This window comes from Acipenser ruthenus, chromosome 33, assembly GCF_902713425.1.
Source record: "Acipenser ruthenus chromosome 33, fAciRut3.2 maternal haplotype, whole genome shotgun sequence".
Lineage (NCBI taxonomy): Eukaryota > Metazoa > Chordata > Actinopteri > Acipenseriformes > Acipenseridae > Acipenser > Acipenser ruthenus.
In genome coordinates this window covers 582,399-605,708 of record NC_081221.1, presented here as the reverse complement: position 1 = coordinate 605,708, position 23,310 = coordinate 582,399, and the positions used below count along the sequence as shown (strand labels likewise).

The 23,310-nt window shown below is 45.4% G+C and overlaps 3 protein-coding genes across 4 annotated transcripts; 2 read left to right on the top strand and 1 right to left on the bottom strand.

Annotated features, from left to right (window-relative positions):
• The first annotated feature begins 4,033 nt into the window (after positions 1 to 4,033).
• LOC117433327 (ATP synthase F(0) complex subunit C3, mitochondrial-like) lies at positions 4,034 to 8,313 on the top strand. Its single transcript, XM_034055470.3, has 5 exons — positions 4,034 to 4,179; positions 5,879 to 5,926; positions 6,960 to 7,037; positions 7,399 to 7,586; positions 7,960 to 8,313. The coding sequence occupies exons 2-5, from the start codon at positions 5,888 to 5,890 to the stop codon at positions 8,072 to 8,074; spliced, it is 420 nt and encodes a 139-aa protein (XP_033911361.2). The 5' UTR covers positions 4,034 to 4,179; positions 5,879 to 5,887; the 3' UTR covers positions 8,075 to 8,313.
• Positions 8,314 to 9,861: 1,548 nt separating this feature from the next.
• On the top strand, positions 9,862 to 17,859 carry LOC117433331 (ubiquitin-conjugating enzyme E2 Z). 2 transcript variants are annotated; one of them, XM_059006666.1, is made up of 8 exons: positions 9,862 to 10,615; positions 13,191 to 13,263; positions 13,667 to 13,854; positions 14,227 to 14,338; positions 15,416 to 15,528; positions 16,367 to 16,457; positions 16,619 to 16,833; positions 17,211 to 17,859. In XM_059006666.1, the coding sequence occupies exons 1-7, from the start codon at positions 10,134 to 10,136 to the stop codon at positions 16,793 to 16,795; spliced, it is 1,236 nt and encodes a 411-aa protein (XP_058862649.1). In that variant the 5' UTR covers positions 9,862 to 10,133; the 3' UTR covers positions 16,796 to 16,833; positions 17,211 to 17,859. The 2 variants fall into 2 exon arrangements, with proteins under 2 accessions (XP_058862649.1, XP_033911367.3); XM_034055476.3 differs by having other exon boundaries at positions 16,619 to 17,859.
• A 287-nt stretch (positions 17,860 to 18,146) lies between these two features.
• snf8 (SNF8 subunit of ESCRT-II) lies at positions 18,147 to 22,987 on the bottom strand. The gene is made up of 8 exons (XM_059006678.1): positions 22,590 to 22,987; positions 21,929 to 21,979; positions 20,720 to 20,858; positions 19,989 to 20,093; positions 19,311 to 19,383; positions 19,012 to 19,153; positions 18,719 to 18,793; positions 18,147 to 18,564 (listed from the first exon to the last, which is right to left on the bottom strand). Exons 1-8 carry the CDS (start codon positions 22,641 to 22,643, stop codon positions 18,427 to 18,429), a joined length of 777 nt encoding a protein of 258 aa, XP_058862661.1. The 5' UTR covers positions 22,644 to 22,987; the 3' UTR covers positions 18,147 to 18,426.
• Between the last annotated feature and the right edge of the window lie 323 nt (positions 22,988 to 23,310).

Below are 23,310 nucleotides of genomic sequence, written 5' to 3'. Positions count from 1 at the left end.
GTTTGTGTCCTTGTCTTTTTGCCTTTGCTGTGGTTGTCTGAGCGGGTAATTTAAATTCTCAGCCTGCTGCTGTGCAAGCGGACTTGCGGTGCTGCATGTATAATACAGACTTGCAATTTCAATATTGATGTAACGGTGGCCGCTTGCCGTTGGCTGCATTCAGATCAGAAAAAAGGGTTTGTGGCGAATAATTCAGATGACTTTCTGCAGCCAACACAGCGATTGACACTGATGCCGGCGCTCACCCTTGTAACTTAAAATCTACTAAACTACCAGGCTGGAAATAAGACTCCCATTGCAAAGCACTTTGATCCTGTTTTCACTACGAGTTTAATCAGACACACGTGAGCTTGTTACCTAGACACACTGTGGCTAATCAGGCTCGCATTCAAATCTGTAGTGGGTGCAATGGGCGTCTTATTTACATCACTGCAACAGCCCAAAAACAAAAAAAAAAAAGCTTGGAAAATAAACTGTGCTCGACTGCCCCCTGGTGGCGAGAAAAAGAATGACCTCGGTTACTTTAAGGCCGATCGCGTTTCTTAATAAACTCTGCTGAGGAATGGAAGATACTGCTAAGTGCATCTCCAGATAAGCCGTTGAAGATAAGAAGCCGAGTCGTGTTCATCTCCGGCTTTGACTGTCGCCTATCCGCAGTCTCTCTGTCTGCTGTAAAAACACCACGCAAGACGCGCGTCTTATCCAATGAAGACCCGCTTCGTCTATAGGGGCAAAAGACGTGTTAAGGGTGGACATGGTTGACGGGTCTTTCCCCAAATTGGGGGTCGAAAACGTATGCAGCACACACTCCCCCCCCCCCCCCCCCCCCTCTCTTGAAATGACATGTCTGGGTCCGTTTGTTACGCTTCTCACTGATGGTCTGTAATAAATTGAAGAAAATAAAATAACTTTTTAAAATGCCTGTCGTCCGGGTCAGGTTTTAATAAATGTCTGGTACTGAGTTTTGGTTGACAGACGCTTCTGTTGCCAGTAATTGCATCATAATAATAATAATAATAATAATAATAATAATAATAATAATAATAATAAAGTATGCAGGATGCGCACGGTTTCTTTTGCATTGTTCCAGTAGCTAAGGAAAACTAACTTAATATTCCCCCAAACATTCCCCTGAGCCAAACGACCCGGAGAACTAGATTTACTGCGACTTTTTCTTATTCCGTGTCGAGACTGCCTCATAAAATAAAATACAGAAGTGACAGGTTGAAAGACGCAGTCTGAATGTATCCTGGCAGTATTAAGACTCTCCCGAGCGCCTCTCAACATGTGGCCCGCTTCACATCACACGCCTCGCGAAGTCTGGCTGTCTTTACTCGACTGACTGAACTCTCAAGAGCACCACTGAAGTCTGGACACAAACCAGACACCCCCGGCTGGGGTAGGGGTATGGTGTATGTAACGGTGGCTACAAATCACAGCCGGGTTACTTTGTAACTCTCATATGAAGACTAAGTGGACGGCTGTTGCTTACTGGGCAGCGAAGGGACACGGTTTTCTACTCGCACGCTGTGATTGGTTCATCTGTCCGCATGACTGGTTCAGAATAGAAATGTTGGAAAAGAAAGAAAGGTTTACCAATCTTTATTTTTTGTTCTTTTAAAAAAAAAACTTATAGTTAAAGCACAGCAAAGTGTAATAAAGCACAGTGAAAGCACAGAGATGTATGGTAAAGCATAGGGAAGCATTGTAAAGCACAGAGAGGTGTGGTAAAGCATAGGGAAGCATTGTAAAGCACAGAGAGGTCTGGTAAAGCATAGGGAAGCATTGTAAAGCACAGAGAGGTCTGGTAAAGCATAGGGAAGCATTGTAAAGCACAGAGAGGTCTGGTAAAGCATAGGGAAGCATTGTAAAGCACAGAGAGGTCTGGTAAAGCATAGGGAAGCATTGTAAAGCACAGAGAGGTCTGGTAAAGCATAGGGAAGCATTGTAAAGCACAGAGAGGTCTGGTAAAGCATAGGGAAGCATTGTAAAGCACAGAGAGGTCTGGTAAAGCATAGGGAAGCATTGTAAAGCACAGAGAGGTCTGGTAAAGCACAGGGAAGCATTGTAAAGCACAGAGAGGTCTGGTAAAGCACAGGGAAGCATTGTAAAGCACAGAGAGGTCTGGTAAAGCATAGGGAAGCATTGTAAAGCACAGAGAGGTCTGGTAAAGCACAGGGAAGCATTGTAAAGCACAGAGAGGTCTGGTAAAGCATAGGGAAGCATTGTAAAGCACAGAGAGGTATGGTAAAGCACAGGGAAGCATTGTAAAGCACAGAGAGGTGTGGTAAAGCATAGGGAAGCATTGTAAAGCACAGAGAGGTCTGGTAAAGCACAGGGAAGCATTGTAAAGCACAGAGAGGTGTGGTAAAGCATAGGGAAGCATTGTAAAGCACAGAGAGGTCTGGTAAAGCATAGGGAAGCATTGTAAAGCACAGAGAGGTCTGGTAAAGCATAGGGAAGCATTGTAAAGCACAGAGAGGTCTGGTAAAGCACAGGGAAGCATTGTAAAGCACAGAGAGGTCTGGTAAAGCATAGGGAAGCATTGTAAAGCACAGAGAGGTATGGTAAAGCACAGGGAAGCATTGTAAAGCACAGAGAGGTCTGGTAAAGCATAGGGAAGCATTGTAAAGCACAGAGAGGTCTGGTAAAGCACAGGGAAGCATTGTAAAGCACAGAGAGGTGTGGTAAAGCATAGGGAAGCATTGTAAAGCACAGAGAGGTCTGGTAAAGCATAGGGAAGCATTGTAAAGCACAGAGAGGTGTGGTAAAGCATAGGGAAGCATTGTAAAGCACAGAGAGGTCTGGTAAAGCATAGGGAAGCATTGTAAAGCACAGAGAGGTCTGGTAAAGCATAGGGAAGCATTGTAAAGCACAGAGAGGTGTGGTAAAGCATAGGGAAGCATTGTAAAGCACAGAGAGGTGTGGTAAAGCATATGGAAGCATTGTAAAGCACAGAGAGGTCTGGTAAAGCATAGGGAAGCATTGTAAAGCACAGAGAGGTCTGGTAAAGCATAGGGAAGCATTGTAAAGCACAGAGAGGTCTGGTAAAGCATAGGGAAGCATTGTAAAGCACAGAGAGGTGTGGTAAAGCATAGGGAAGCATTGTAAAGCACAGAGAGGTCTGGTAAAGCATAGGGAAGCATTGTAAAGCACAGAGAGGTATGGTAAAGCATAGGGAAGCATTGTAAAGCACAGAGAGGTGTGGTAAAGCATAGGGAAGCATTGTAAAGCATAGAGAGGTCTGGTAAAGCATAGGGAAGCATTGTAAAGCACAGAGAGGTGTGGTAAAGCATAGGGAAGCATTGTAAAGCACAGAGAGGTCTGGTAAAGCATAGGCAAGCATTGTAAAGCACAGAGAGGTGTGGTAAAGCATAGGGAAGCATTGTAAAGCACAGAGAGGTCTGGTAAAGCATAGGCAAGCATTGTAAAGCACAGAGAGGTGTGGTAAAGCATAGGGAAGCATTGTAAGTCCACACTCAACTGTGTAACACACACACACACACACACACACACACGCACGCACACGCATACACACAGTTGTTATGTTTTATATTTGTATAGCCTACTTGCATAAGCAAAGCTAGTGAAAAAAATAACTAACAACGTAAAAATAAATAAATAAATAAATAAATAAATAAATAAATAAATAAAATCCATGCATATATTTGAAATCTGTGTAAAGCAACGATGTGGGCTTCAACACAGTTATTTATTATATTACACCTCCTCGCCACAAGTTGGCGATAACACCACTTTTGCAACAACCTTCAGTTTTGTACCATCTTTGCAGTGGGTGGGACTTCCTTCGCAGACGACCTCGCTGACTGTCCAATCCCGACAGAGGACACCAGGTTAAAGTAACCAGGAGCCAATGAGCAGCGACCTGCCGCCTACCTGCATGCCGGCAACCACAACCCATCGAAACGCAGCGGACCAATGAGAAAACGACATCGGCCTCTGCCGCGGTTGGGCGTTGCTTTAGCCTTGGTCGTCTGCCTTGTTATAAGAGAACCAATCGTACGCCGAGGTGTTGTTCGCGCAGCCAATGGGAACTGAGGACAGCGGAGGGGATGGTATAAATAGCAAGGTGACAGCAGCGCGGCAGCCACTCAACACGACAGCAGCGCAGAGAGAGGCTCGGGGAGGACCGGCTTGAGTTAATTCATTACTAAATCGGTAATTATTTCACTGCTTCTCAGGCAGTTTGGGGTTTATTTTAAAGTTGGTTGTATCTAATCTCATTGTCGTTATGTTAAACGCGTGTGGCGTCGTTTTTGATCAGCTTATTTTATTTAATTAAAACGGGCCTCATATGCCGTTCTGTCACTGTGAAAGTCTGTGACCTTTCTAGTAAATAAATGAGCTGTATACAGTCTTGCATTATAATATTCGCGGTTTTGCTGTTTTAGTTTTTTCTTTCATTGCGATATCGTGTAGTAATATTAATATATTTAGGGATGTCTGATTTGGGCCTGGCTGAGTAGGCTTTCTGCCAGCACTCCTCTCGTGTTTTATTAAGACTAGTGGCAACAATTAATTTATTAAACAGCACGATATCCATGAATCCCTGACTAATTTGTCTTGCGCAGCTCGCTCTTTATTTTATTAAATGCAGGTTTTGCGTCTGGCTTGCGGTAAGGCGCCATGCACAGCCAGATGATCTGTGACCTTCACCGGGGAAGCATTGTACTTAAGACCCTGGTTTTAAAACCTTAAAGCACATTTTAAACAAGTGTGTCTTTGCGGTGAGTTGCCATGCTCTGGTCTAGCGTGTGCGACCGAATTGCAGAATTCGTGTTGCTCAACCCGACCTCTGCCCTACAGGACTGCTGACACGTATATCACTAAACTGTACGCGACCTCAACATTTAACTAAAGCGACTGTATCCAACCTGCATCTCGTATTGAAGTGTTATATTGTCGCGGCTTTGCTGTACCGAGTGTACGGTACGTTGTCCTTGGCTTGACTATACTCGTGTGTGTAACATAGTAACAGCGGTTAAAATTAATTGCTTTTGCACTAATTTGCAAACTTGCATGCAGCTATTGCATTGTTTAAGAGCAAACTTTACTATTAAATTTTGCCCCTCTACAAGTGTGATTTAATTGGTGCACCTTTCTGCTCTAATATATGAATGCAGCGATTTTCTTTCCAGCACTGTAAAAGCCACTGCGTGCAGGACCTTGATGTGCCCATGCGAGTGAAGGTTGCATATAACCCCGAGCAAAAGCGGCTTGTGGGACAGAGCGCTGCACCCTCACAGCGCTGCATTTCACCAAGCTTGCTCAAGGAGTCTTTTTTTTTTTTTTTTTTTTAATTTCCAGAACGCCGTGTAATTCTGTGCAGCCACCGTTTTTCACCTAGACACGGGACATGTCATTTTAAAAGGGCGCTTGCGTGTTAAGGCCCGTTCAGGATTAGCCTTGATCAATCGCTGACGGGCACCTTCAGGTAACTCTGAAGTGTGTTGCTCCAGCTTTGGGCTAGTCTACCGCCTTTATGGAAGACAGTCTCTTAATTTTTACTGTTTGTTTCCTTGGTAAGGTCCCGTGCTGTCTCTTTTTCGCTGTCTTGTGACCTCCAAGGATGTGGATATTGAGCTAGCTAGTCACGATGAGGCTGAATCGCGCCTTTTAAGACACGACCTTGACTAATCAGCTGCTGTGAACCAGGTTAACTTAGGTGGGCTTGCTGTCCCGTGTCTGTCCTAGGTTATAAATGACAAGGGCTGGTGTCTGAGGCAGCTGTTGACTACAGGAGCGAGACTGTTCAGTCTAGCTGTCCGACTTCAAAATCTATCGGAGGCATGCATACAATGCCAACTTACTGTATAACTGCAAGAATATATATTGAACTACTTTGTCTCTATTTTAGACCGCCACAATGTACGCTTGTGCTAAATTCGTCACCTCTCCTGCTGTGGTAAGTTTCTTTAATACAAAATTAAGACATTGCTCTAATCCTCTTTTGATAATTATTATTATTATTTATTTCTTAGACTCCCTTATCCAGGGCAACTTACAAGATATCACATTATTTTTTTTACATACAATTCCCCATTTATACAGTTGGGTTTTTACTGGAGCAATCTAGGTAAAGTACCTTGCTCAAGGGTACAGCAGCAGTGTCCCCCACCTGGGATTGAACCCACGACCCTCCGGTCAAGAGTCCAGAGCCCTAACCACTACTCCACACTGCTGCCCTGATTCTTGATCCAGGGAGTCACAAGATCTCCTTTTTATTTGAGAGAATTTAGCTACAGTTAAATTCTACCTGTGTGGGAAGTGACTAAAGCAAACGCAGGCTGCACCAGCTCTGCAATGTGCTGGTTAGATTGGAGCCACAGCGATCTGAAAGAGTGACGCTGACTGCCACAGTGAGATGAAAACTCATGTAATCTTGTGTGTTAAAGCTGTGCCAGTCCGCTCATCTCCCACAGTGGCTCGTAGACTGAACTGAAATATCAAGCAGGACTCTGGAAGAGTTGCAAAGCTGTACTGATCGCATAAGGTCTTTGTGTCTTGATACAAATTGCCTGAATTTTTTATTAAGATCTGGTGCATCATGTAAAGAAAGCATCGCGGTTCATTGATACAGGATGAATCCTCGCATCCCTAGATACAGCAGTGTGGAGTAGTGATTAGGGCTCTGGACTCTTGACCGGAGGGTTGTGGGTTCAATCCCAGGTGGGGGACACTGCTGCTGTACCCTTGAGCAAGGTACTTTACCTAGATTGCTCCAGTAAAAACCCAACTTTATAAATGGGTAATTGTATGCTTTTTAATAAAAAAAAAAAAAAAAAAAAATTGCTATGTAAAAAATGTGATATCTTGTAATGATTGTAAGTTACCCTGGATAAGGGTATCTGCTAAGAAATATATAATACAAACTATCTGTTGAAAGATGATCTACACCCCCTTCGTCTGGACACTAAACTGTTTGATTCTTGTTTCAGCTTCGCAATGGATCCAGGGCTCTGGCAAGGCCAGTGTCGGTGTCTGTGTTCAACCGACCGGAAGCCAAGACTGAGCAGGTGAGCCCCTTCACTGACTGCAAGGAGCTTCCATCTGCTTCATATACAGGGATGGCAGGAAGACTCCCTTTGTACAGCAGTGTCACCCGTTCCAGGTTTTCCTACGAGCGTGATTAGCCGCAGTGTGTATAGGTAAACAAGCTCAGGTGTGTCGTATGAAACTCGTAGTAAAATCAGGAATGGATCAAACTGCTATGCAATGGGAGTCTTGCTTCCATCCCTGACTATTTATTTTTTTTCCTATGTTGATTTGCATCATTTATATTTAAAAAAAAAAAAATTGCCTTTCCAGAGATGAGGACAATGGGATTGATGCGGCTGCAGTGTGTTAATGTTCCCTGTCTCTCCCCTCTCTTCCCAGTCCCTGGTTCTGCACAGCGATGCCACTGCCCTGCAGATCCTGAGCCGCGGGTTCCAGACCAGCGCAGTGTCCCGGGACATCGACACGGCCGCCAAGTTCATCGGAGCAGGAGCCGCCACCGTGGGCGTGGCCGGGTCAGGAGCTGGCATTGGGACCGTGTTCGGCAGCCTGATCATCGGATACGCCAGGTGAGCACCGCCTTAACACACACCTGCCTGAGCCCAGCTCCCTGGCTGCGTGGTTCTAGTGCAGCACCCTGTTTGAAGCCTGCATCTCGAGTGAACTGGATGCTGTTTTGAGCGCCGTCGTTCTCTGTTCAAGCTCTTTTAGGTTATGTAAGAAGAGTACAGAGAATTTAGAAACCGCTCTGTAGTGGAGGAGAATCGGGATGCTCGCAATAAATGCATACGGAGGTAAAGTAACTGGCAAACTGATAACTCCTTTAACAATTGGTTAGTGATTCACCTTCTGCCCTTTGAGCCCCCGTTCTCTACTAATATACCAGTGCAGACTGTTATTAACATTGGTCTTTTCCACTGACTGCTTTTTATTTCCCTGCAGGAATCCTTCACTGAAGCAGCAGCTCTTCTCCTACGCTATCCTGGGCTTTGCCTTGTCTGAAGCGATGGGTCTCTTCTGTCTGATGGTTGCGTTCCTCATCCTGTTCGCGATGTAAACTCCCCCCCCTCACACTTGGAAGGGTCCAGGGGGGAGGTTATGGCCCCTGAGGGCCCTGCCCCCTGGGTGTGTGAAAACCTGACGTGCAGATTGAGGCTGTGGGATCGCCATTCCATTCGTTTCTGTTTTAAAAACTTTAGCGTCTTTTTTGTTATGTAATACTATTTTGTGTTTTTTTTTTTTTTTTCGTTTTAGGCAAATGTCTAAATAAAAAATAAAAATAAAAAAAGGGTTTAACCCAGACTGGTGTGTTTATTTTTGGGTAGGTGGGCAGAGTTGAAGCAGGAAATTGGGAGGGAGAAATCATCCTGCACTCACTTTAAACATGCAGACTGCATAGGCAAATCATTAACATCAACAGTAAAGCCAAACCTGAACTGTCTGTCAATGTGAAGTGTTGTTTTTTGGGGTTTTTTTTTTTTTTTTTTTTGAAATTGTAAGACTGTGTTTACTCTAGGGCGTCCCAGAAGTTGACCTGTCAGAAGGGGTGGGTGATTATCCATTATAAAAGATGGGACACTTTTTTTTATACAGTACAGTGACAGAGGGGGATACAGAAAGGAGATTTAAGGGGAGACAATGGGCTGCTGTGGGGGGGATCTTTCTCAAATGGTACGGAACAGGTTCAGTGGGGTGGGGAATAAATTACACACTACTGTTTAATGTACTGATTTATTACTTAGCAGATGTCCTTATCTAGGGTGACTTACAATTGTAACAGGATATCACATTATTTTTACGTACAATTACCCATTTATACAGCTGGGTTTTTACTGGAGCAATCTAGGTAAAGTACCTTGCTCAAGGGTATCGCAGCAGTGTCCCCCAGCTGGGATTGAACCTACGACCCTCCAGGCAAGAGTCCAGAGCCCTAACCACTACTCCACTTATGTGAGGCTTGACAATATATATATTGATATAGTACATATGATAGAGTACAAAGGGTGGCCAAGCATTGTATGATATGTGAGACAAGAACAGACTTTACAGGGTTAAAAAAAATCCTGCTGTAAGATGTGCAGGTTATTATTTATTAGTAGACGCCCTTAAGCAGGGCGACGTACAGTCGTTGGTAGTTTGCCTTGGTTTCTGTGCACACTCAATACCCTAAATAAAAAAGTAGTAAGTAACTTTGTAGGCTTGGGCAGGTTGCATGCAACAGCTCAATTTAAATTCGAGTGAAGCGTCTCACTCGGGTACGATTTTCCCTTGAACGAGGGGTGAGCTGCTTTCTACAACACGCTTAAAGTCAATGGAACACGGGTGGGGGTGTAACTTAAGGTAGTTTTGCGCAGTTGGCCCCCAGTTCCTTAATTATTCAGCTGCGCTATCAGGAGCCTTGTCCCAACCAGGTATGTAAATATTTAAGAACTTAGGTGTTCAATTAACTCCTTAATACATTAACTAAGGAGCAGGCTAAATAAACTCGTTGTTTTAAAAAAAAAAAAAACTACATCGTTTTACACAGTCTTTTCTTATATTTAACACATCGTGTTAATCACGTCGGGCTATGAGGGAAAACGATGCGAATTGTTCATTATGTCTAAACATTTAAAAAAAAAAAAAAAATCAAAATCATGTGGGATAATTCATGTGAAAGCGGCTTTTTAGCACAGTGTCTACAGAAATTGCTTTGTTTTAAATGAATTAATTAAATAATTAAGTAAATATACATTTAAATAAACAAATAGTTACATATATTAATTAAATGGAAAATGAAACACTGTAAATTAATTAATAAAGTACGCCTGAAGTACCGGCTGTGCCCACAAGGTGGCAGTGCACACATTTCAGTCTCTTGCGATAGGAGGAAGTGACTCGGAGGAGGAAACGGAAAAAGAGCGATGAATGTAGACAGCTCGCTTGTCAACAGCCAGCCTTCCGTATCTGCGCACAATACCAGTAAATAATATATTATTATTATTATAATAATTATTATTATTATTATTAGTCCAGACGAGAAACTGTCCGCTCTGTCTTAAAGCTGCAACTGTAATCTTCCGACCTCCCCCGGTGAGAAACGCTGTGCAGAGGAACAGAAACACAAATAAGTAACAATGGCGGAAAGTGCAGGAGAAGAAGTGTTTGACCAGCTTATAGCCGGTCCTGCTACCGCTGCGGGGACCGGGCTCACCGGCGGCGGTACCGCGGAAACCCAGTTTCTGCCGAGCTTCGAGAACTCACTGGCGCCGGGTACCGGTAACCCCGCGGGGACCAGCCCGGGTCTGGTGGCCTCCACTGCCGCTGCGCCTGGGCTCGGTGCCGTGAGTGGTGTTGGTTCGGTTAGCGGTACCACTGGGGACGGCCCACAGGCTTCACCCTCTTTCGGTACCGCCATTGGCATGCTTGGCACGGCGGTAGGTACGGCCATCCTTGCCCCCTCGTCCGGGATCGGTTTAGGTCTCACCGGGACGAACCCCCCGAATATGGCCGGAGCGGGTATGCTTTCCCAGCTTCACGCCACCTTCTGGGACCCGACCATCAGCACGGACTGGGATAGCGAGAAAGCGTCTCAGCAGTGTATACTCAGGATCAAAAGGTAAAGATATCATTTATTTATTTATTTGTATACGTAATCTTTATATATACAGTTCTAGTGAAAAGTTTACATACCTCAATGGAAATGTATAATTTCTAGAGATTTCTCAAAAACAAATAATTGTGGGAAAAATGTTTTGTAGCAAAATTTTGTAAAAAATGCTAATTCAAAAGTATTCATACCCTTTGATGCTATGATAGTATTGTCTACAAGGTGCTAGAAATGTCAATATGATAATGCAGAACCTAATTCTAGAAAGGTCTAGAAATGCTGGATTGTAGGTGAACATTCTTAGAGAGTATAAAAGGGTTAGGCACAGGATGATTGCTGTCATTATCAATAAGTCAATATGGGAAAAAGTAAAGAGCTATCTGAAGACCTTAGGAGGAAATGATTTATGATCATAAAGCTGGAGAAGGATACAAGATCATTTCCAAGCATTTGAGTATCCCAATTTCAACTATTGTTTCTATTATCAAGAAGTAGGCTGTGTGGTCCAGTGGTTAAAGAAAAGGGCTTGTAACCAGGAGGTCCCAGGTTCAAATCCCACCTCAGCCACTGACTCATTGTGTGACCCTGAGCAAGTCACTTAACCTCCTTGTGCTCCGTCTTTCGGGTGAGACGTAGTTGTAAGTGACTCTGCAGCTGATGCATAGTTCACACACCATAGTCTCTGTAAGTCGCCTTGGATAAAGGCGTCTGCTAAATAAACACATAATAATAATAAATACAAGACTCATGGTACTGTCACAACGCTCCCTCGGTCTGGAAGAAAGAAGGTTCTTTCACCAAGAACAAGCAGAAGAATTGCCAGAGATATTCAAAGTGAATTGGCTGCAAGTGGGACTGGGGTTTCCATTTCAACCATAGGTCGAGTATTGCATGGTAATGGTCAAGGAACATCAACATCAGAGGACAATCGCTTAAAGTTTGCAAAACGCCATTTGAAAGATGGATATGAGTTCTGGTCAAAGGTTTTGTGGAGCGATGAAACAAAAATCGAGCTGTTTGGTCACGCTGATAGTCATTACGTTTGGAAAGTCTGGTGAGGCGTACAAAGAAAAGAACACCATACCTACTGTCAAGCACGGAGGTGGTAATATCCTTCTGTGGGGCTGTTTTTCCTCTAATTGCACAGGAAATTGAGTTCTAGTACATGGTCAAATGGATTCCATAGCATACCAAAAGATAATGGCCAATCATCTGAAACCCTCCGCTGCAAAACAGGGTTCAAAGTGGAACTGGACGTTCCAACACAACAACGATCCAAAGCACACGTCAAAATCTACTTCAGAATGGATAAAGAAGAAGAGAGTCAAGGTTCTGGAGTGGCCTAGTCAAAGTCCCGATCTAAAATAACCCTAACATCAAAAGTAAATACTGAGGCTGAATTGCAGAAGAATAGTTTCCCATTTTCTTCTATTCATATCAAAAAGAATGAAGCTGCATTAGAAGGTAAACAAAACATATTTAATTCACACAAAACAAATGCATTCGTCTATGGGACCAAAGGTGTATTGTAGACTATAGACGATGTAAATCGAATCAGAAGTGCTAATGCCGTATTTCAGGTGCAGCCTATCAGAGCTTCATTTCTCAGTACATCCACACGAAGGCAGTCATTGCCAGTAGTCGTGGAAAATTATACATTTGGGAGGGGAGGGGTTCTTATCGGCAGTAGGATTTGTATAGGGCTGTTGCCAGTATATTCCCTGCTGGTTGTAGTCCAGTCCCTGTGTGTCTCTGGGTGATGATTCTGATGATGCTGCTGGTTGTAGTCCAGTCCCTGTGTGTCTCTTGATGATGATGCTGCTGGTTGTAGTCCAGTCCCTGTGTGTCTCTGGATGATGATGATGCTGGTTGTAGTCCAGTCCCTGTGTGTCTCTGGATGATGATGATGCTGGTTGTAGTCCAGTCCCTGTGTGTCTCTGGATGATGATGCTGATGATGCTGCTGGTTGTAGTCCAGTCCCTGTGTGTCTCTGGGTGATGATGCTGATGATGCAGTTGCTGGTTGTAGTCCAGTCCCTGTGTGTCTCTGGATGATGATGATGCTGATGATGCTGCTGGTTGTAGTCCAGTCCCTGTGTGTCTCTGGATGATGATGATGCTGATGATGCTGCTGGTTGTAGTCCAGTCCCTGTGTGTCTCTGGATGATGATGCTGATGATGCTGCTGGTTGTAGTCCAGTCCCTGTGTGTCTCTGGATGATGATGCTGATGATGCTGCTGGTTGTAGTCCAGTCCCTGTGTGTCTCTTGATGATGATGATGATGATGATGATGCGGCAGTTGCTGGTTGCAGTCCAGTCCCTGTGTGTCTCTGGATGATGATGATGCTGGTTGTAGTCCAGTCCCTGTGTGTCTCTGGATGATGATGATGCTGGTTGTAGTCCAGTCCCTGTGTGTCTCTGGATGATGATGATGATGCTGATGATGCTGCTGGTTGTAGTCCAGTCCCTGTGTGTCTCTTGATGATGATGCTGATGCTGCAGTTGCTGGTTGCAGTCCAGTCCCTGTGTGTCTCTGGATGATGATGATGATGCAGACCTTGTCTTTGACTCATTTCTCTCTGCAGGGACATCATGTCAATCTACAAGGAGCCCCCCCCAGGCATGTTTGTGGTTCCCGACCCTCATGACATGACCAAGGTAATGGGAATAGTGGGAGGGGATGAGAAGGGGGTCACATTGTGAATTATGATTAAATACAATCATTATTAATGCATTCTCATAACATACAGATAAGTACTATAATTACATCTGAGCCCATGCTTCGGTCTTGTGGTTGACGGTGTCTCTAGAACCCCTCGATGCAGTTACACCCATATAATTCACTGCAGCCCAGCTGTTATTCTCTGTTGTTATTATTCGATGTCTTATTAAACTTCTGGTGAAACAGGAAATGATCACAGTGCTGCGCAATGGGAGTCTCATTCCCATCCCTGCAACAGGACAGGTTAACAAGGGAGTGTTTGGATAACGCAGGCGTTCGGTTAATGGGAGTGTTTGGATAATGAGAGTTTTGCAGTCTGTGATTTGGATTTCTCTGCAGATCCATGCCCTGATCACGGGCCCCTTTGATACCCCTTACGAGGGCGGGTTCTTCCTCTTCCTGTTCCGCTGCCCCCCTGACTACCCCATCCACCCCCCCAGGGTGAAGCTCATGACCACGGGCAACAGCACGGTGCGATTCAACCCCAACTTCTACCGCAACGGCAAGGTCTGCCTCAGCATCCTGGGGTAAGAGGGGAGCTGCAGCGAACGCGCGCCGAAACGCCATTTAAAATGAGTGTGTTCCCTTATGTGGTGCCCTGTGTGTTTCTGTGTTCCCGAGTGGTTCTGTGTGTTTCTTTTCTCCCGAGTGGTTCTGCGTGGTTCTCTGTGTTCCAGGTTGTTTGTGTGTTGTCTTTGCTGCAGTTTGAGCTTTCTTGGGCAGGTCACTATTGTAAATGAGAACTTGTTCTGAACTTTTTTTTTATTATTATTATTTATTTTTTTTTACCTGGGTAACCAGAGGAGTTGCTTGATTGATTCTGTTTGTTCTGGAGTGTGGTTCTGTGTTCCTGGGTGGTTCTCTATTTGGTCCTGATTGTTCCCTTCCGTGTTGTGCAGGACGTGGACCGGCCCGGCGTGGAGCCCGGCTCAGAGCATCTCCTCGGTGCTCATCTCCATCCAGTCCCTGATGACCGAGAACCCGTACCACAACGAGCCCGGATTCGAGCAGGTAACCGGGACAAGGACACAGCCCCACGCACCCTCCACACACCCTCCACACACCCTCCACAGCTCCACACACCCTCCACACAGCCCCACACAGCTCCACACACCCTCCACACAGCTCCACACACCCTCCACAGCTCCACCCACCCTCCACACACCCTCCACACAGCTCCACACACCCTCCACAGCTCCACACACCCTCCACAGCTCCACACACCCTCCACACACCCTCCACACAGCCCCACACAGCCCCACACAGCTCCACACAGCTCCACACACCCTCCACACACCCTCCACACAGCTCCACACACCCTCCACACAGCTCCACACACCCTCCACACAGCTCCACACACCCTCCACACAGCCCCACACAGCCCCACGCAGCTCCACACACCCTCCACAGCTCCACACAGCTCCACACACCCTCCACAGCCCCACGCACCCTCCACACACGCTCCACACACCCTCCACAGCTCCACACACCCTCCACACAGCCCCACGCAGCTCCACGCAGCTCCACACACCCTCCACAGCTCCACACACCCTCCACAGCTCCACACACCCTCCACAGCTCCACACAGCTCCACACACCCTCCATAGCTCCACCCAGCTCCAAACACCCTCCACACAGCCCCACGCAGCTCCACACAGCTCCACACAGCTCCACACAGCTCCACACACCCTCCACACACCCTCCACAGCCCCACACAGCCCCACGCAGTTCCATACAGCACCACACCCTCCACACACGCCCCACACAGCTCCACACACCCTCCACACACCTTCCACAGCCCCACACAGCTCCACACAGCCCCACACAGCTCCACGCAGTTCCATACAGCACCACACCCTCCACACACGCCCCACACAGCTCCACACAGCCCCTCACTGCTCCACACAACCCCCCCACACCAACCTACACCCCCCCACAGCTCCAAACAACCACCCACACCCCCCCCCCCACAGTCCCACACTGCTTCACACATCTCCATGCAAAATGCATGTATAAATAATACAATAATAATAATAATCCTGACCACCTCCTCCTTTGCTGTGCGTGTGCATGTGTGTGTGCGTGCAGGAGAGGCACCCCGGCGACAGCAAGAACTACAACGAGTGCATCCGTCACGAGACCATGAGGGTGGCGGTGAGCGACATGCTGGACGGGAAGTGCCCCTGCCCCGAGGCCCTGTGGTGAGCCCCCCCCCCCCCCCGCGTTCAGAGCAGTGCCCCTTTAGGGTGTCTTCATGGGCAGTAACTTCAGTCACAACTCCAAGGCAAAACTTCTAAGAAACCGTGCTGAGTCTTTCATGCATGGCATAGGAGGACGGGAGCAATCATTTCACCTGATAGTACCTTCGCCAGCTCACACGTTCGTCTGCTTCACTTGGCTTCACATAAGTTTTGCCTTGTTTGCCTTAGAATTATATTCGAGCTGCATGAACCGATTGTCAGTGTGGTACGATTTTAAATATTCTGATATTCTTTCATTTTGAATTGGCTGGAAAAAGGGCGGCCATGGTTCGAGTAGGGAGTCTTTGTCTTGGCTCTATCAGTAAGCTACTGTGAACACCCTTGTGTCTGTCTGTCTGTCTCTGACAGTCTGTCTCTCTCTCTCTGACTGTCTGTCGCTGTTTGTCTGTCTGTCTCTCTCTCTCTCTCTGTCTGTCTCTCTCTCTCTCTGTCTGACAGTCTGTCTGTATGTCTGTGTCTGTCTCTCTCTCTGTCTGTCTGTCGCTCTGACAGTCTGTGTCTCTCTCTCTGTCTGTCCTGTCTCTCTCTGTCTCTCTCTCTCTGACAGTGTGTCGCTGTCTGTCTGTCTCTCTCTCTGACAGTTTGTCTGTGTCTCTGTCTATCTGTCTGTCTGTGTCTCTCTGACAGTCTGTCTGTCTGTCTGTCTGTCTGTCTCTCTCTCTCTCTTACAGTCTGTCCTGTCTGTCTCTCTCTCTCTCTCTCTCTCTCTCTCTCTCTCTCTCTCTCTCTCTCTCTCTCTCTCTCTCTCAGTCTGTCTGTGTCTCTCTCTGTGCTGCAGGAGTGTGATGGAGAAGTCCTTTCTGGAGTACTATGATTTCTACGAGGGAGTCTGCAAGGAGCGCCTTCACCTGCAGGGGCAGAGCATGCAGGTACAGTTACAGACTGCACTGACCAGACCCACGCAGAGCTGCAGCAAAACTCTATCATTTATTTCTGCTCCTATAGAAGACCAGACAAGTATGTACTGAAAATACTTTATTATTTTTTTTTTTTTTTTAAAACATTCTTTTTATTCTTTCTATTTTTAAAGGATCCTTTCGGTGAGAAGAGAGGGCACTTTGATTACCAGAACCTGCTCTCTCGGCTCAGAGCCATCCAACAGCGCTTGAAGGAGAAATGCCAGAGCCAGGAGAAGGATGTGGACACGGACTCGGACTCGAGTTCAACAGGAACCGACCCCGACAGCCAGGGCAGCTCCAAGCCCTAGAAAGAGAGCGAGAGAAACTCTGGAACAGAACTCTTTCCGTAAGAGACGACATTTTCTAGCTTATCCGAACCTTTTTTCAGTAGGAGACAACATTTTTATTTCTATTATGTTTTGTTTGTTTTTCTTTCTTTTGGAAGTGGGACCTTCGTAGTGATGGATATAAACTTCAGTACGGAATTCGCTGATTTCAATAAATACATAAATAATAATTAATGAAAAAAAAAAAAGCAGTCGACGTTCTAGAGTGTTCTAGAGGGGTCTAGAAGAGAACGTTCTGGAATGAGTCCCTGAGGTTTGTAGAGTTCTAAAAGCAGCTGTAAGTTCACAGGAGGAGAAAGGCGATGGCTGCGTTTCTGCTTATTTTCAAAGATCGGTCTCTCTCTCTCTCTGTCCTTTGTGGAATACGGCGCAAAAGAATCCGGGATTCAGATCGGGACGATGCAAAGCGTCGCACGAGAATGTGGAGTCTGAAGCGGGATCAGCGCTCCGAGGAACGCGGCTCCTTTATCAGAGATTGTGTGAAACGCCCCCTTGTGGCGGCGACAACCACCACCACCACCGAGCAAGACCGTGGACACAGAACCGCTCTGCAGAAGAGGAGAGAGACCTTTGCAAACTACTCACAGTTCTGTTTTTATTTTGTTGAGTTATTATTGTTGTAGATTTTGTTAAGGAGTAAAAAAATAATAATTGATGCAAAAAAATAATTGTTCATGCAACAGGTAAGTTCATTATGTATGTGTATATATATAGTGTGTTCCATAAGTCCTGCATCAAGGATAACATGACATATTGCTGGAGTGAAATTGTCTGTTGCCTAGACTCCCCAGTTCTGTAAAATGCACTAAAATGTCATTTGAATTGCTAAATTCCTTTTCTTACTACCTGATGATGTTTGCAGAGCATCTGTATTTTATTGATCCCATCTTGAGTTGTGACCATTTTTCAGGACTTGTTCCATTTAAGTCATGTGACAGTGATTGCAGAGAGATGCTTTTGAATTAATAATAATAATATTAATGTTCAAAAAATTAAATCAGTGCCTAGTTTTATTTTTTTACAAAGACATTTGTCTGCTTAAATTATTTATAGTTTAAAAAAAAAAAAATAATCGTCCATGTATATTATATTTTTTTTTGCATGTGTTTAAGTGACTTTGTTACCTACACACACTTTGGCTAATCACGCTCATAGTAAAACCTGGAATGGGTGAAACTGCTATGCACTAGGAGTCTTATTCCCATCCCTGGTACAAAAGGCATAACCTACCCTCCTCCTCCAAAAAAATACACTTTTGATACTCGTTAACCCAGTAAGTACCAAATATAATTCTTTGAAAAACAACAAAAAATTCAGAACCCAAGCTTTATTTATTAATGTAATGTGAGACATTTATATTTAGACTTTCGGTTAACAAAATTACAGTACGTTTATCATAATTAAATAAAGAGAAAGTCATTCAAATAACAGGTCAGATGATGCCAGTTAACAAATAAAATTAGAAAAGTAGCCTTTTGTCAAACGGGGAGGATGGATGACATTTTAACAGGTTAAGCCCATGCCACCATGCCAAATTTCTCAGAGTTCGGGGTGGTTACAGGGCAGCGCTGGGTTCCCCCACACCCGTCTGCTCAGGGCACCATCTCACTGGCCTCCTCTGGAGTCACGTCCCGGGAGCAGAGCTCAGAGAACAGGGCCGGTAGCCAGTACTGGGGCTCCCCCGCAGCCTGGCCGTCCAGCCAAGCCAGACCCTCCTTCAGCAGGTCATCCTGGGGGAGAGAGAGAGAGTAGAGAGGAAGGGGGTGTTAGGGGGAGAAAATAAGGGGCAGGGGGAGAGAACCCAGGCTTAAATTCAATTAAACTTCAACACCACTTGTTTTTGCTTGGCGTTGCCCCCCTCCCCCCTCCCGCGCTCACACTGACCAGCACGTGGCAGGTCCTCTCCGTCTCCCATTTCAGGCTGGTCTTGATTTCGCTCACCGTCACAAAACCTTTCTTCTGTTAACGAGAGCCGTGGGGAAACAAGAACTTGTTAATACAGCACCGAGAAACCCTGGATTCACAACCCCAGGTAGACCCCACTCCCACCCTGTCCTTGTCTCTCAGAGTGTACTTTGTTTATCAAAACCAGATACCATTATCGTATCGTAGTAGAGGCATATCGTCCTCGCAGTTTACCAAGGGCCTCTTGAATGAACAGTGTGTTTTATAGTCACCTCAGCGAGCTGGAGGACGACAGTGTGGTCCATGTTCAGTTCTGCCGGGACAGACTGCACCAGGTAGGTTCCGCCCACTGGGATCATTCCGAAGCCGTTCCCCATCGCCTTGAGCTTCTTGATGGCCCGGATCAGGTCATCCCTGCCGGGACGAGATCAGTGCGTTAGCATTGCCAGTGCTGCAATGCGCTTTTAAAAGAAATTCGTCAAAAGAGAACAACTGTAATCATGCAGTGATGGAAATAACGACCTGAAAACTGCCCCCTCCCCCCCGTTGTAAAACTAGAAGACCCACTTACTGGCTGACATCCTGAGCGAACTTGCCCCGTCCCTTTAGCACCCTCTGGTGGAGTTCCTCCAAAGTGATCAGCCCTGAAATACAAACACATCAGCCCACAGCCGCGTGCGACCATCTCCAGGGCAGCAGGGCTATCAGACTCCAGTCCTCTTCCGGTTTTCATTTCCACCTGGGCTCTCAATTAACTTCACTGATCTCATTACTTGTTCAATTGGATGTGTTTCATATAAAAAAAACGCATTTGATTAAAGGCTCACGACCTAGGAAACGCTTTGAGGCCTGGAGAGAAGTGTTACATTGGTGCCATTAATCTACTTAATTGGTCTGATTATTTTATTGAGCGCTCCGGTGGAACAAAAGCCAGACTGAGAGTTGGACACTCCCATTGCACAGCAGTAGTAAAACCTGGAATGGGTGAAACTGCTGTGCAACGGGAGTCTTATTCCCATCCCAGCTAGACTGGTTGGCAGAACAGCTATTACCAAGCACTAATCACCGGTACAAACACAGAAACGCTACTGAACTGAACTGAACTGGATTCGATCAATGATATGGTACCGTTACTATGATGCAGTTATGCCCAGGTCCAATTGCAATGCATTATGAACTAAGCAATTGCAATCAGGAGTCGTCACGGTCGACAGAGACGCAAAACTAAAACGGATCCCCAGAGACTCACCTCCGTTCCTGTGCTTGAGCGCCAGGCACACCTCGATGATCTGAACTCCCAGTTCGTAGTAGAAATCTCCCACTCCCAGCATCTCCGACCAGAAACCCTTCCCAGCTTAGCACAGGCAGCGCCACCAGAACACGCACAGAGAGAGAGAGAGAGAGAATGAATATTAGCTTTATTATTATTATTATTATTATTTATTTATTAGCAGATGCCCTTATCCAGGGCGACATACAATTGTTACAAGATATCACATTTTTTTTTACATACAATTCCCCATTTATACAGTTGGGTTTTTACTGGAGCTTTCGTTTTGCTTCATCCTCTATTTAGAATTAACTAATTTTGCTTCATAAAGTCAGATAAAACCTGCTGAATAATGTATACTGAATTACACACCGCTTTGTAGTTTTCCATATACTTAACAAAAAACTGACAAATTAAAAAAAGGTGACATTTCAAAATCTAACATAAAATACTACTGTACTGCTATTATGCCTTCCGTTATAGACTTTCGCGATATAGATTTTGTAGTTTCTTTAATTACATGAGGTTTAAATAAAAGCTCTAAATTACGTTCATCTATATATTTTTTTTTCTTTTGAAATGAATCCGAGAAGTCATTTATAAAACATTTTGACAAGCGCTTCGAATGTCTCTCCCACTCTTTCGGGCACGGTGTGGTTTTAAGGGTCTGCGAGTGCCAGGGCGCTGGTAGTTTGCAGGACTTTGCTTACATGCCAGCGGGTCCACCCCGATGGTGGCACACATGTCCTGGAACTGCACTCTGAACTGGGCGCTCTTGCGGATCTCCTGCTTGTGTTTGCTGGCAAACTCCTCCAGGTGCGTCTTAAAGGTCTCCAGCTGCTTCGACATCTGAAAACAAGAACGAAACATTTACAAAAACCTGGGGGGGGAGGTCTCCGAGCAGCTGATTGATCTCAGAACTCTGTCAAGTCGGGTCTTAAAGGATCCCTGTGATTCTGCCTCCGCAACATGGCTAGGTAACCCATGGTAACCCGTTCCACCCCCTCACCACTCCCCGTGTGAAGAAGCGTCTCCTTCCCTTTGTGTCAGGGATGGAAATAAGACTGCATAGCGGTTCCACCCATTCCCGTTTTTTACAAGGGCCTCTGCCACTCCTGGTCTTTGTTCCAGCCGTGTTCTAAATTGTTTAATGGAACCAATTAAACCTCCATCCAGACCTTCCTGGAAAACCTGGAGTGGAATAACAGCCCTCCAAGACCGGGATTGATCAGACACCCCTGATATAGAGGTACATAAAATATGCCACTGCCAACAAAAATGTATAAAATCAATACGATTATAAATGCTAAACCCATTCTGGGAACCGGGTTCCCAGAATGCACTGCGAGTCTGAACTGTCCCAAACTGCTGTAAGATTTTAATGTTTTATATTAAATTGGGGCTATTTTACAAACTTGAAAATGGCAAGATGGGGGGGGGGGGGGCGGTAAATCATTCCTGCTCTCTCACTGCGGTCTGGCGCCCAGCTAGTCGTGCCTGCTCATCTCGGAGACAAGATCACAAATGGGTTATTTTATGACTCGGGGAGCGCTCGGGCCCTCGGGCAGAGGGACCCCTTGTTTATGCAGGAGTTGCTTTGCTAATTAAAATGCTGATTGAGATCACAGGTACCTAACACAGTCAAGCCAGCCGAGGCTGGTTCTGATCTTCAAAGACTGGCTTTTGTACTGGATTTAAACTCTGCCGACCTGCACCCTTTATCAAACTCTCGCTGACGCACGCTCGATCTGGTTTTTTTCCCCTCATCGATAGTCTTGCTGGTTTTCGACCTGCAGGTTGGTTTTGTTTGATGGTTTTGCATGTTTTGTTTCCGGAATTAAATTGTTTTTATTGGGAAAACTTTACGAACCTTACTTACCCACATGGCAACCCAGCCTGAAATCAAATAAATGACTTGCCTGTACAATTTGATCTTCTGCAAGAACTGTCCCCCTTTCTTTATACTTAGCCTGAAAAACAGTTGACATAAAAACACATCACAAGCACATCAGTTTGCTGCTGTTCACAGAGTTGGTTTGCTCCACTTCTGGTCTTTGTTCTAAATGGTTTAACTGAACCAATTATCTGAAGTAGCTCATGCTCTCATTTTACCTGTAAAACCTGGAATGGAATTCTGGCCCTCCAGGACCGGGATTGGACACAGGTTCTCAAACCCGTTTGAGAACCAATACAGTTGGGTTTTTACTGGAGCAATCTAGGTAAATTACCTTGCTCAAGGGTACAGCAGCAGCGTCCCCCACCTGGGATTGAACCCACGACCCTCCGGTCAAGAGTCCAGAGCCCTGACCACTACTCCACACTCCAAATGTACTTAATTAGACCTTTCTAATTGTTGTCAGCTCTTAAAAACAGTTTGTTACTTATCAAACGTTACAGCTAACTTGAACTGTGCAACTGTTTAAGAGCCAAAAACATTTTTTTTTTAAAAAAAGGTCTAATTAAGCAAACGATCAGTTCAATTAAGGGTCTCTTGAAGTAATTGAGAGCTCAGAAAAATATGATAATGAGCCGTGGTTAAGAACAGCATTCACCGGGCAAGTGCGTGTTGAGAGAGTTTACCTCGGCTAGTTTCTTTTTTGCAATCGCCCCGGCACCAACGCCTCTTCTGTGCATTTTGAAGTGTTTAAGTTTTTGTTTTTTATATAACAGTCTTATTACTTTTTCCAAGTCACCAAACGAGCAAGCCGAATGGTCTCCTCTCGTTTGTAAACTTTCTTATGTTCTTAAGACCGCTGTGTGCTCCAGCACGTTTTGTTTTCAGCGCTGCGCCTTCGGTTCGGTTCTCAAGACGTGTTTTGTGTTCTACCAAGCTGCTTAAATTACAAAACGCTGCTGCGATGCCTGGTCGATTCGATTAATTAAAATTCATTAATTTGACTGATCTCGCATTTGTTAAGCTGCTGCGGCCGCCGTTCATTTCCGCGTTGTGTTTCATTGTTTTTGGTCCAGTGAAAACGAGACGTCGTGAGACTCGTTCCTCTCTGTGATAAAGATCGCATTCACATTTAAGAACACCAAAAAAAAGGGTGCGCCACCTTTGGGGCAAGCATTTCTGTTGAGTCAATGTTTTAAAAAAAAAACATTGGAGCACAATTGTTTGCGGAAATTACAATAACGATCACAATGATACGGCGTTCAATGAGAGATAAATGCGTAACTGAACTGTGATCGATCAGTTATATGGTGTAATTATAGAGGTGCGTCAGTGTTAAACCGTTTATTAGTTCGTGAATGGCATGCGTTTCATTATTCATGATTAAGAGCTCTCGCACACATTAGG

What these genes read in the sequence shown, in the direction of transcription:
- LOC117433327 (XM_034055470.3), top strand. Translation starts at nt 5,888, where the DNA reads ATGTACGCTTGTGCTAAATTCGTCACCTCTCCTGCTGTG. An exon ending in TCGTCACCTCTCCTGCTGTG is followed by an intron (nt 5,927 to 6,959) that starts GTAAGTTTCTTT and finishes TTCTTGTTTCAG; the next exon opens with CTTCGCAATGGATCCAGGGC. An exon ending in CTGATCATCGGATACGCCAG is followed by an intron (nt 7,587 to 7,959) that starts GTGAGCACCGCC and finishes ATTTCCCTGCAG; the next exon opens with GAATCCTTCACTGAAGCAGC.
- LOC117433331 (XM_059006666.1), top strand. Translation starts at nt 10,134, where the DNA reads ATGGCGGAAAGTGCAGGAGAAGAAGTGTTTGACCAGCTTATAGCCGGT. An exon ending in TGTATACTCAGGATCAAAAG is followed by an intron (nt 10,616 to 13,190) that starts GTAAAGATATCA and finishes TTCTCTCTGCAG; the next exon opens with GGACATCATGTCAATCTACA. An exon ending in ACCCTCATGACATGACCAAG is followed by an intron (nt 13,264 to 13,666) that starts GTAATGGGAATA and finishes ATTTCTCTGCAG; the next exon opens with ATCCATGCCCTGATCACGGG.
- snf8 (XM_059006678.1), bottom strand. Translation starts at nt 22,643, where the DNA reads ATGCACAGAAGAGGCGTTGGTGCCGGGGCGATTGCAAAAAAGAAACTA. An exon ending in CAAAAAAGAAACTAGCCGAG is followed by an intron (nt 21,980 to 22,589) that starts GTAAACTCTCTC and finishes ACTGTTTTTCAG; the next exon opens with GCTAAGTATAAAGAAAGGGG. An exon ending in GCTCAAGCACAGGAACGGAG is followed by an intron (nt 19,384 to 19,988) that starts GTGAGTCTCTGG and finishes TTTGTATTTCAG; the next exon opens with GGCTGATCACTTTGGAGGAA.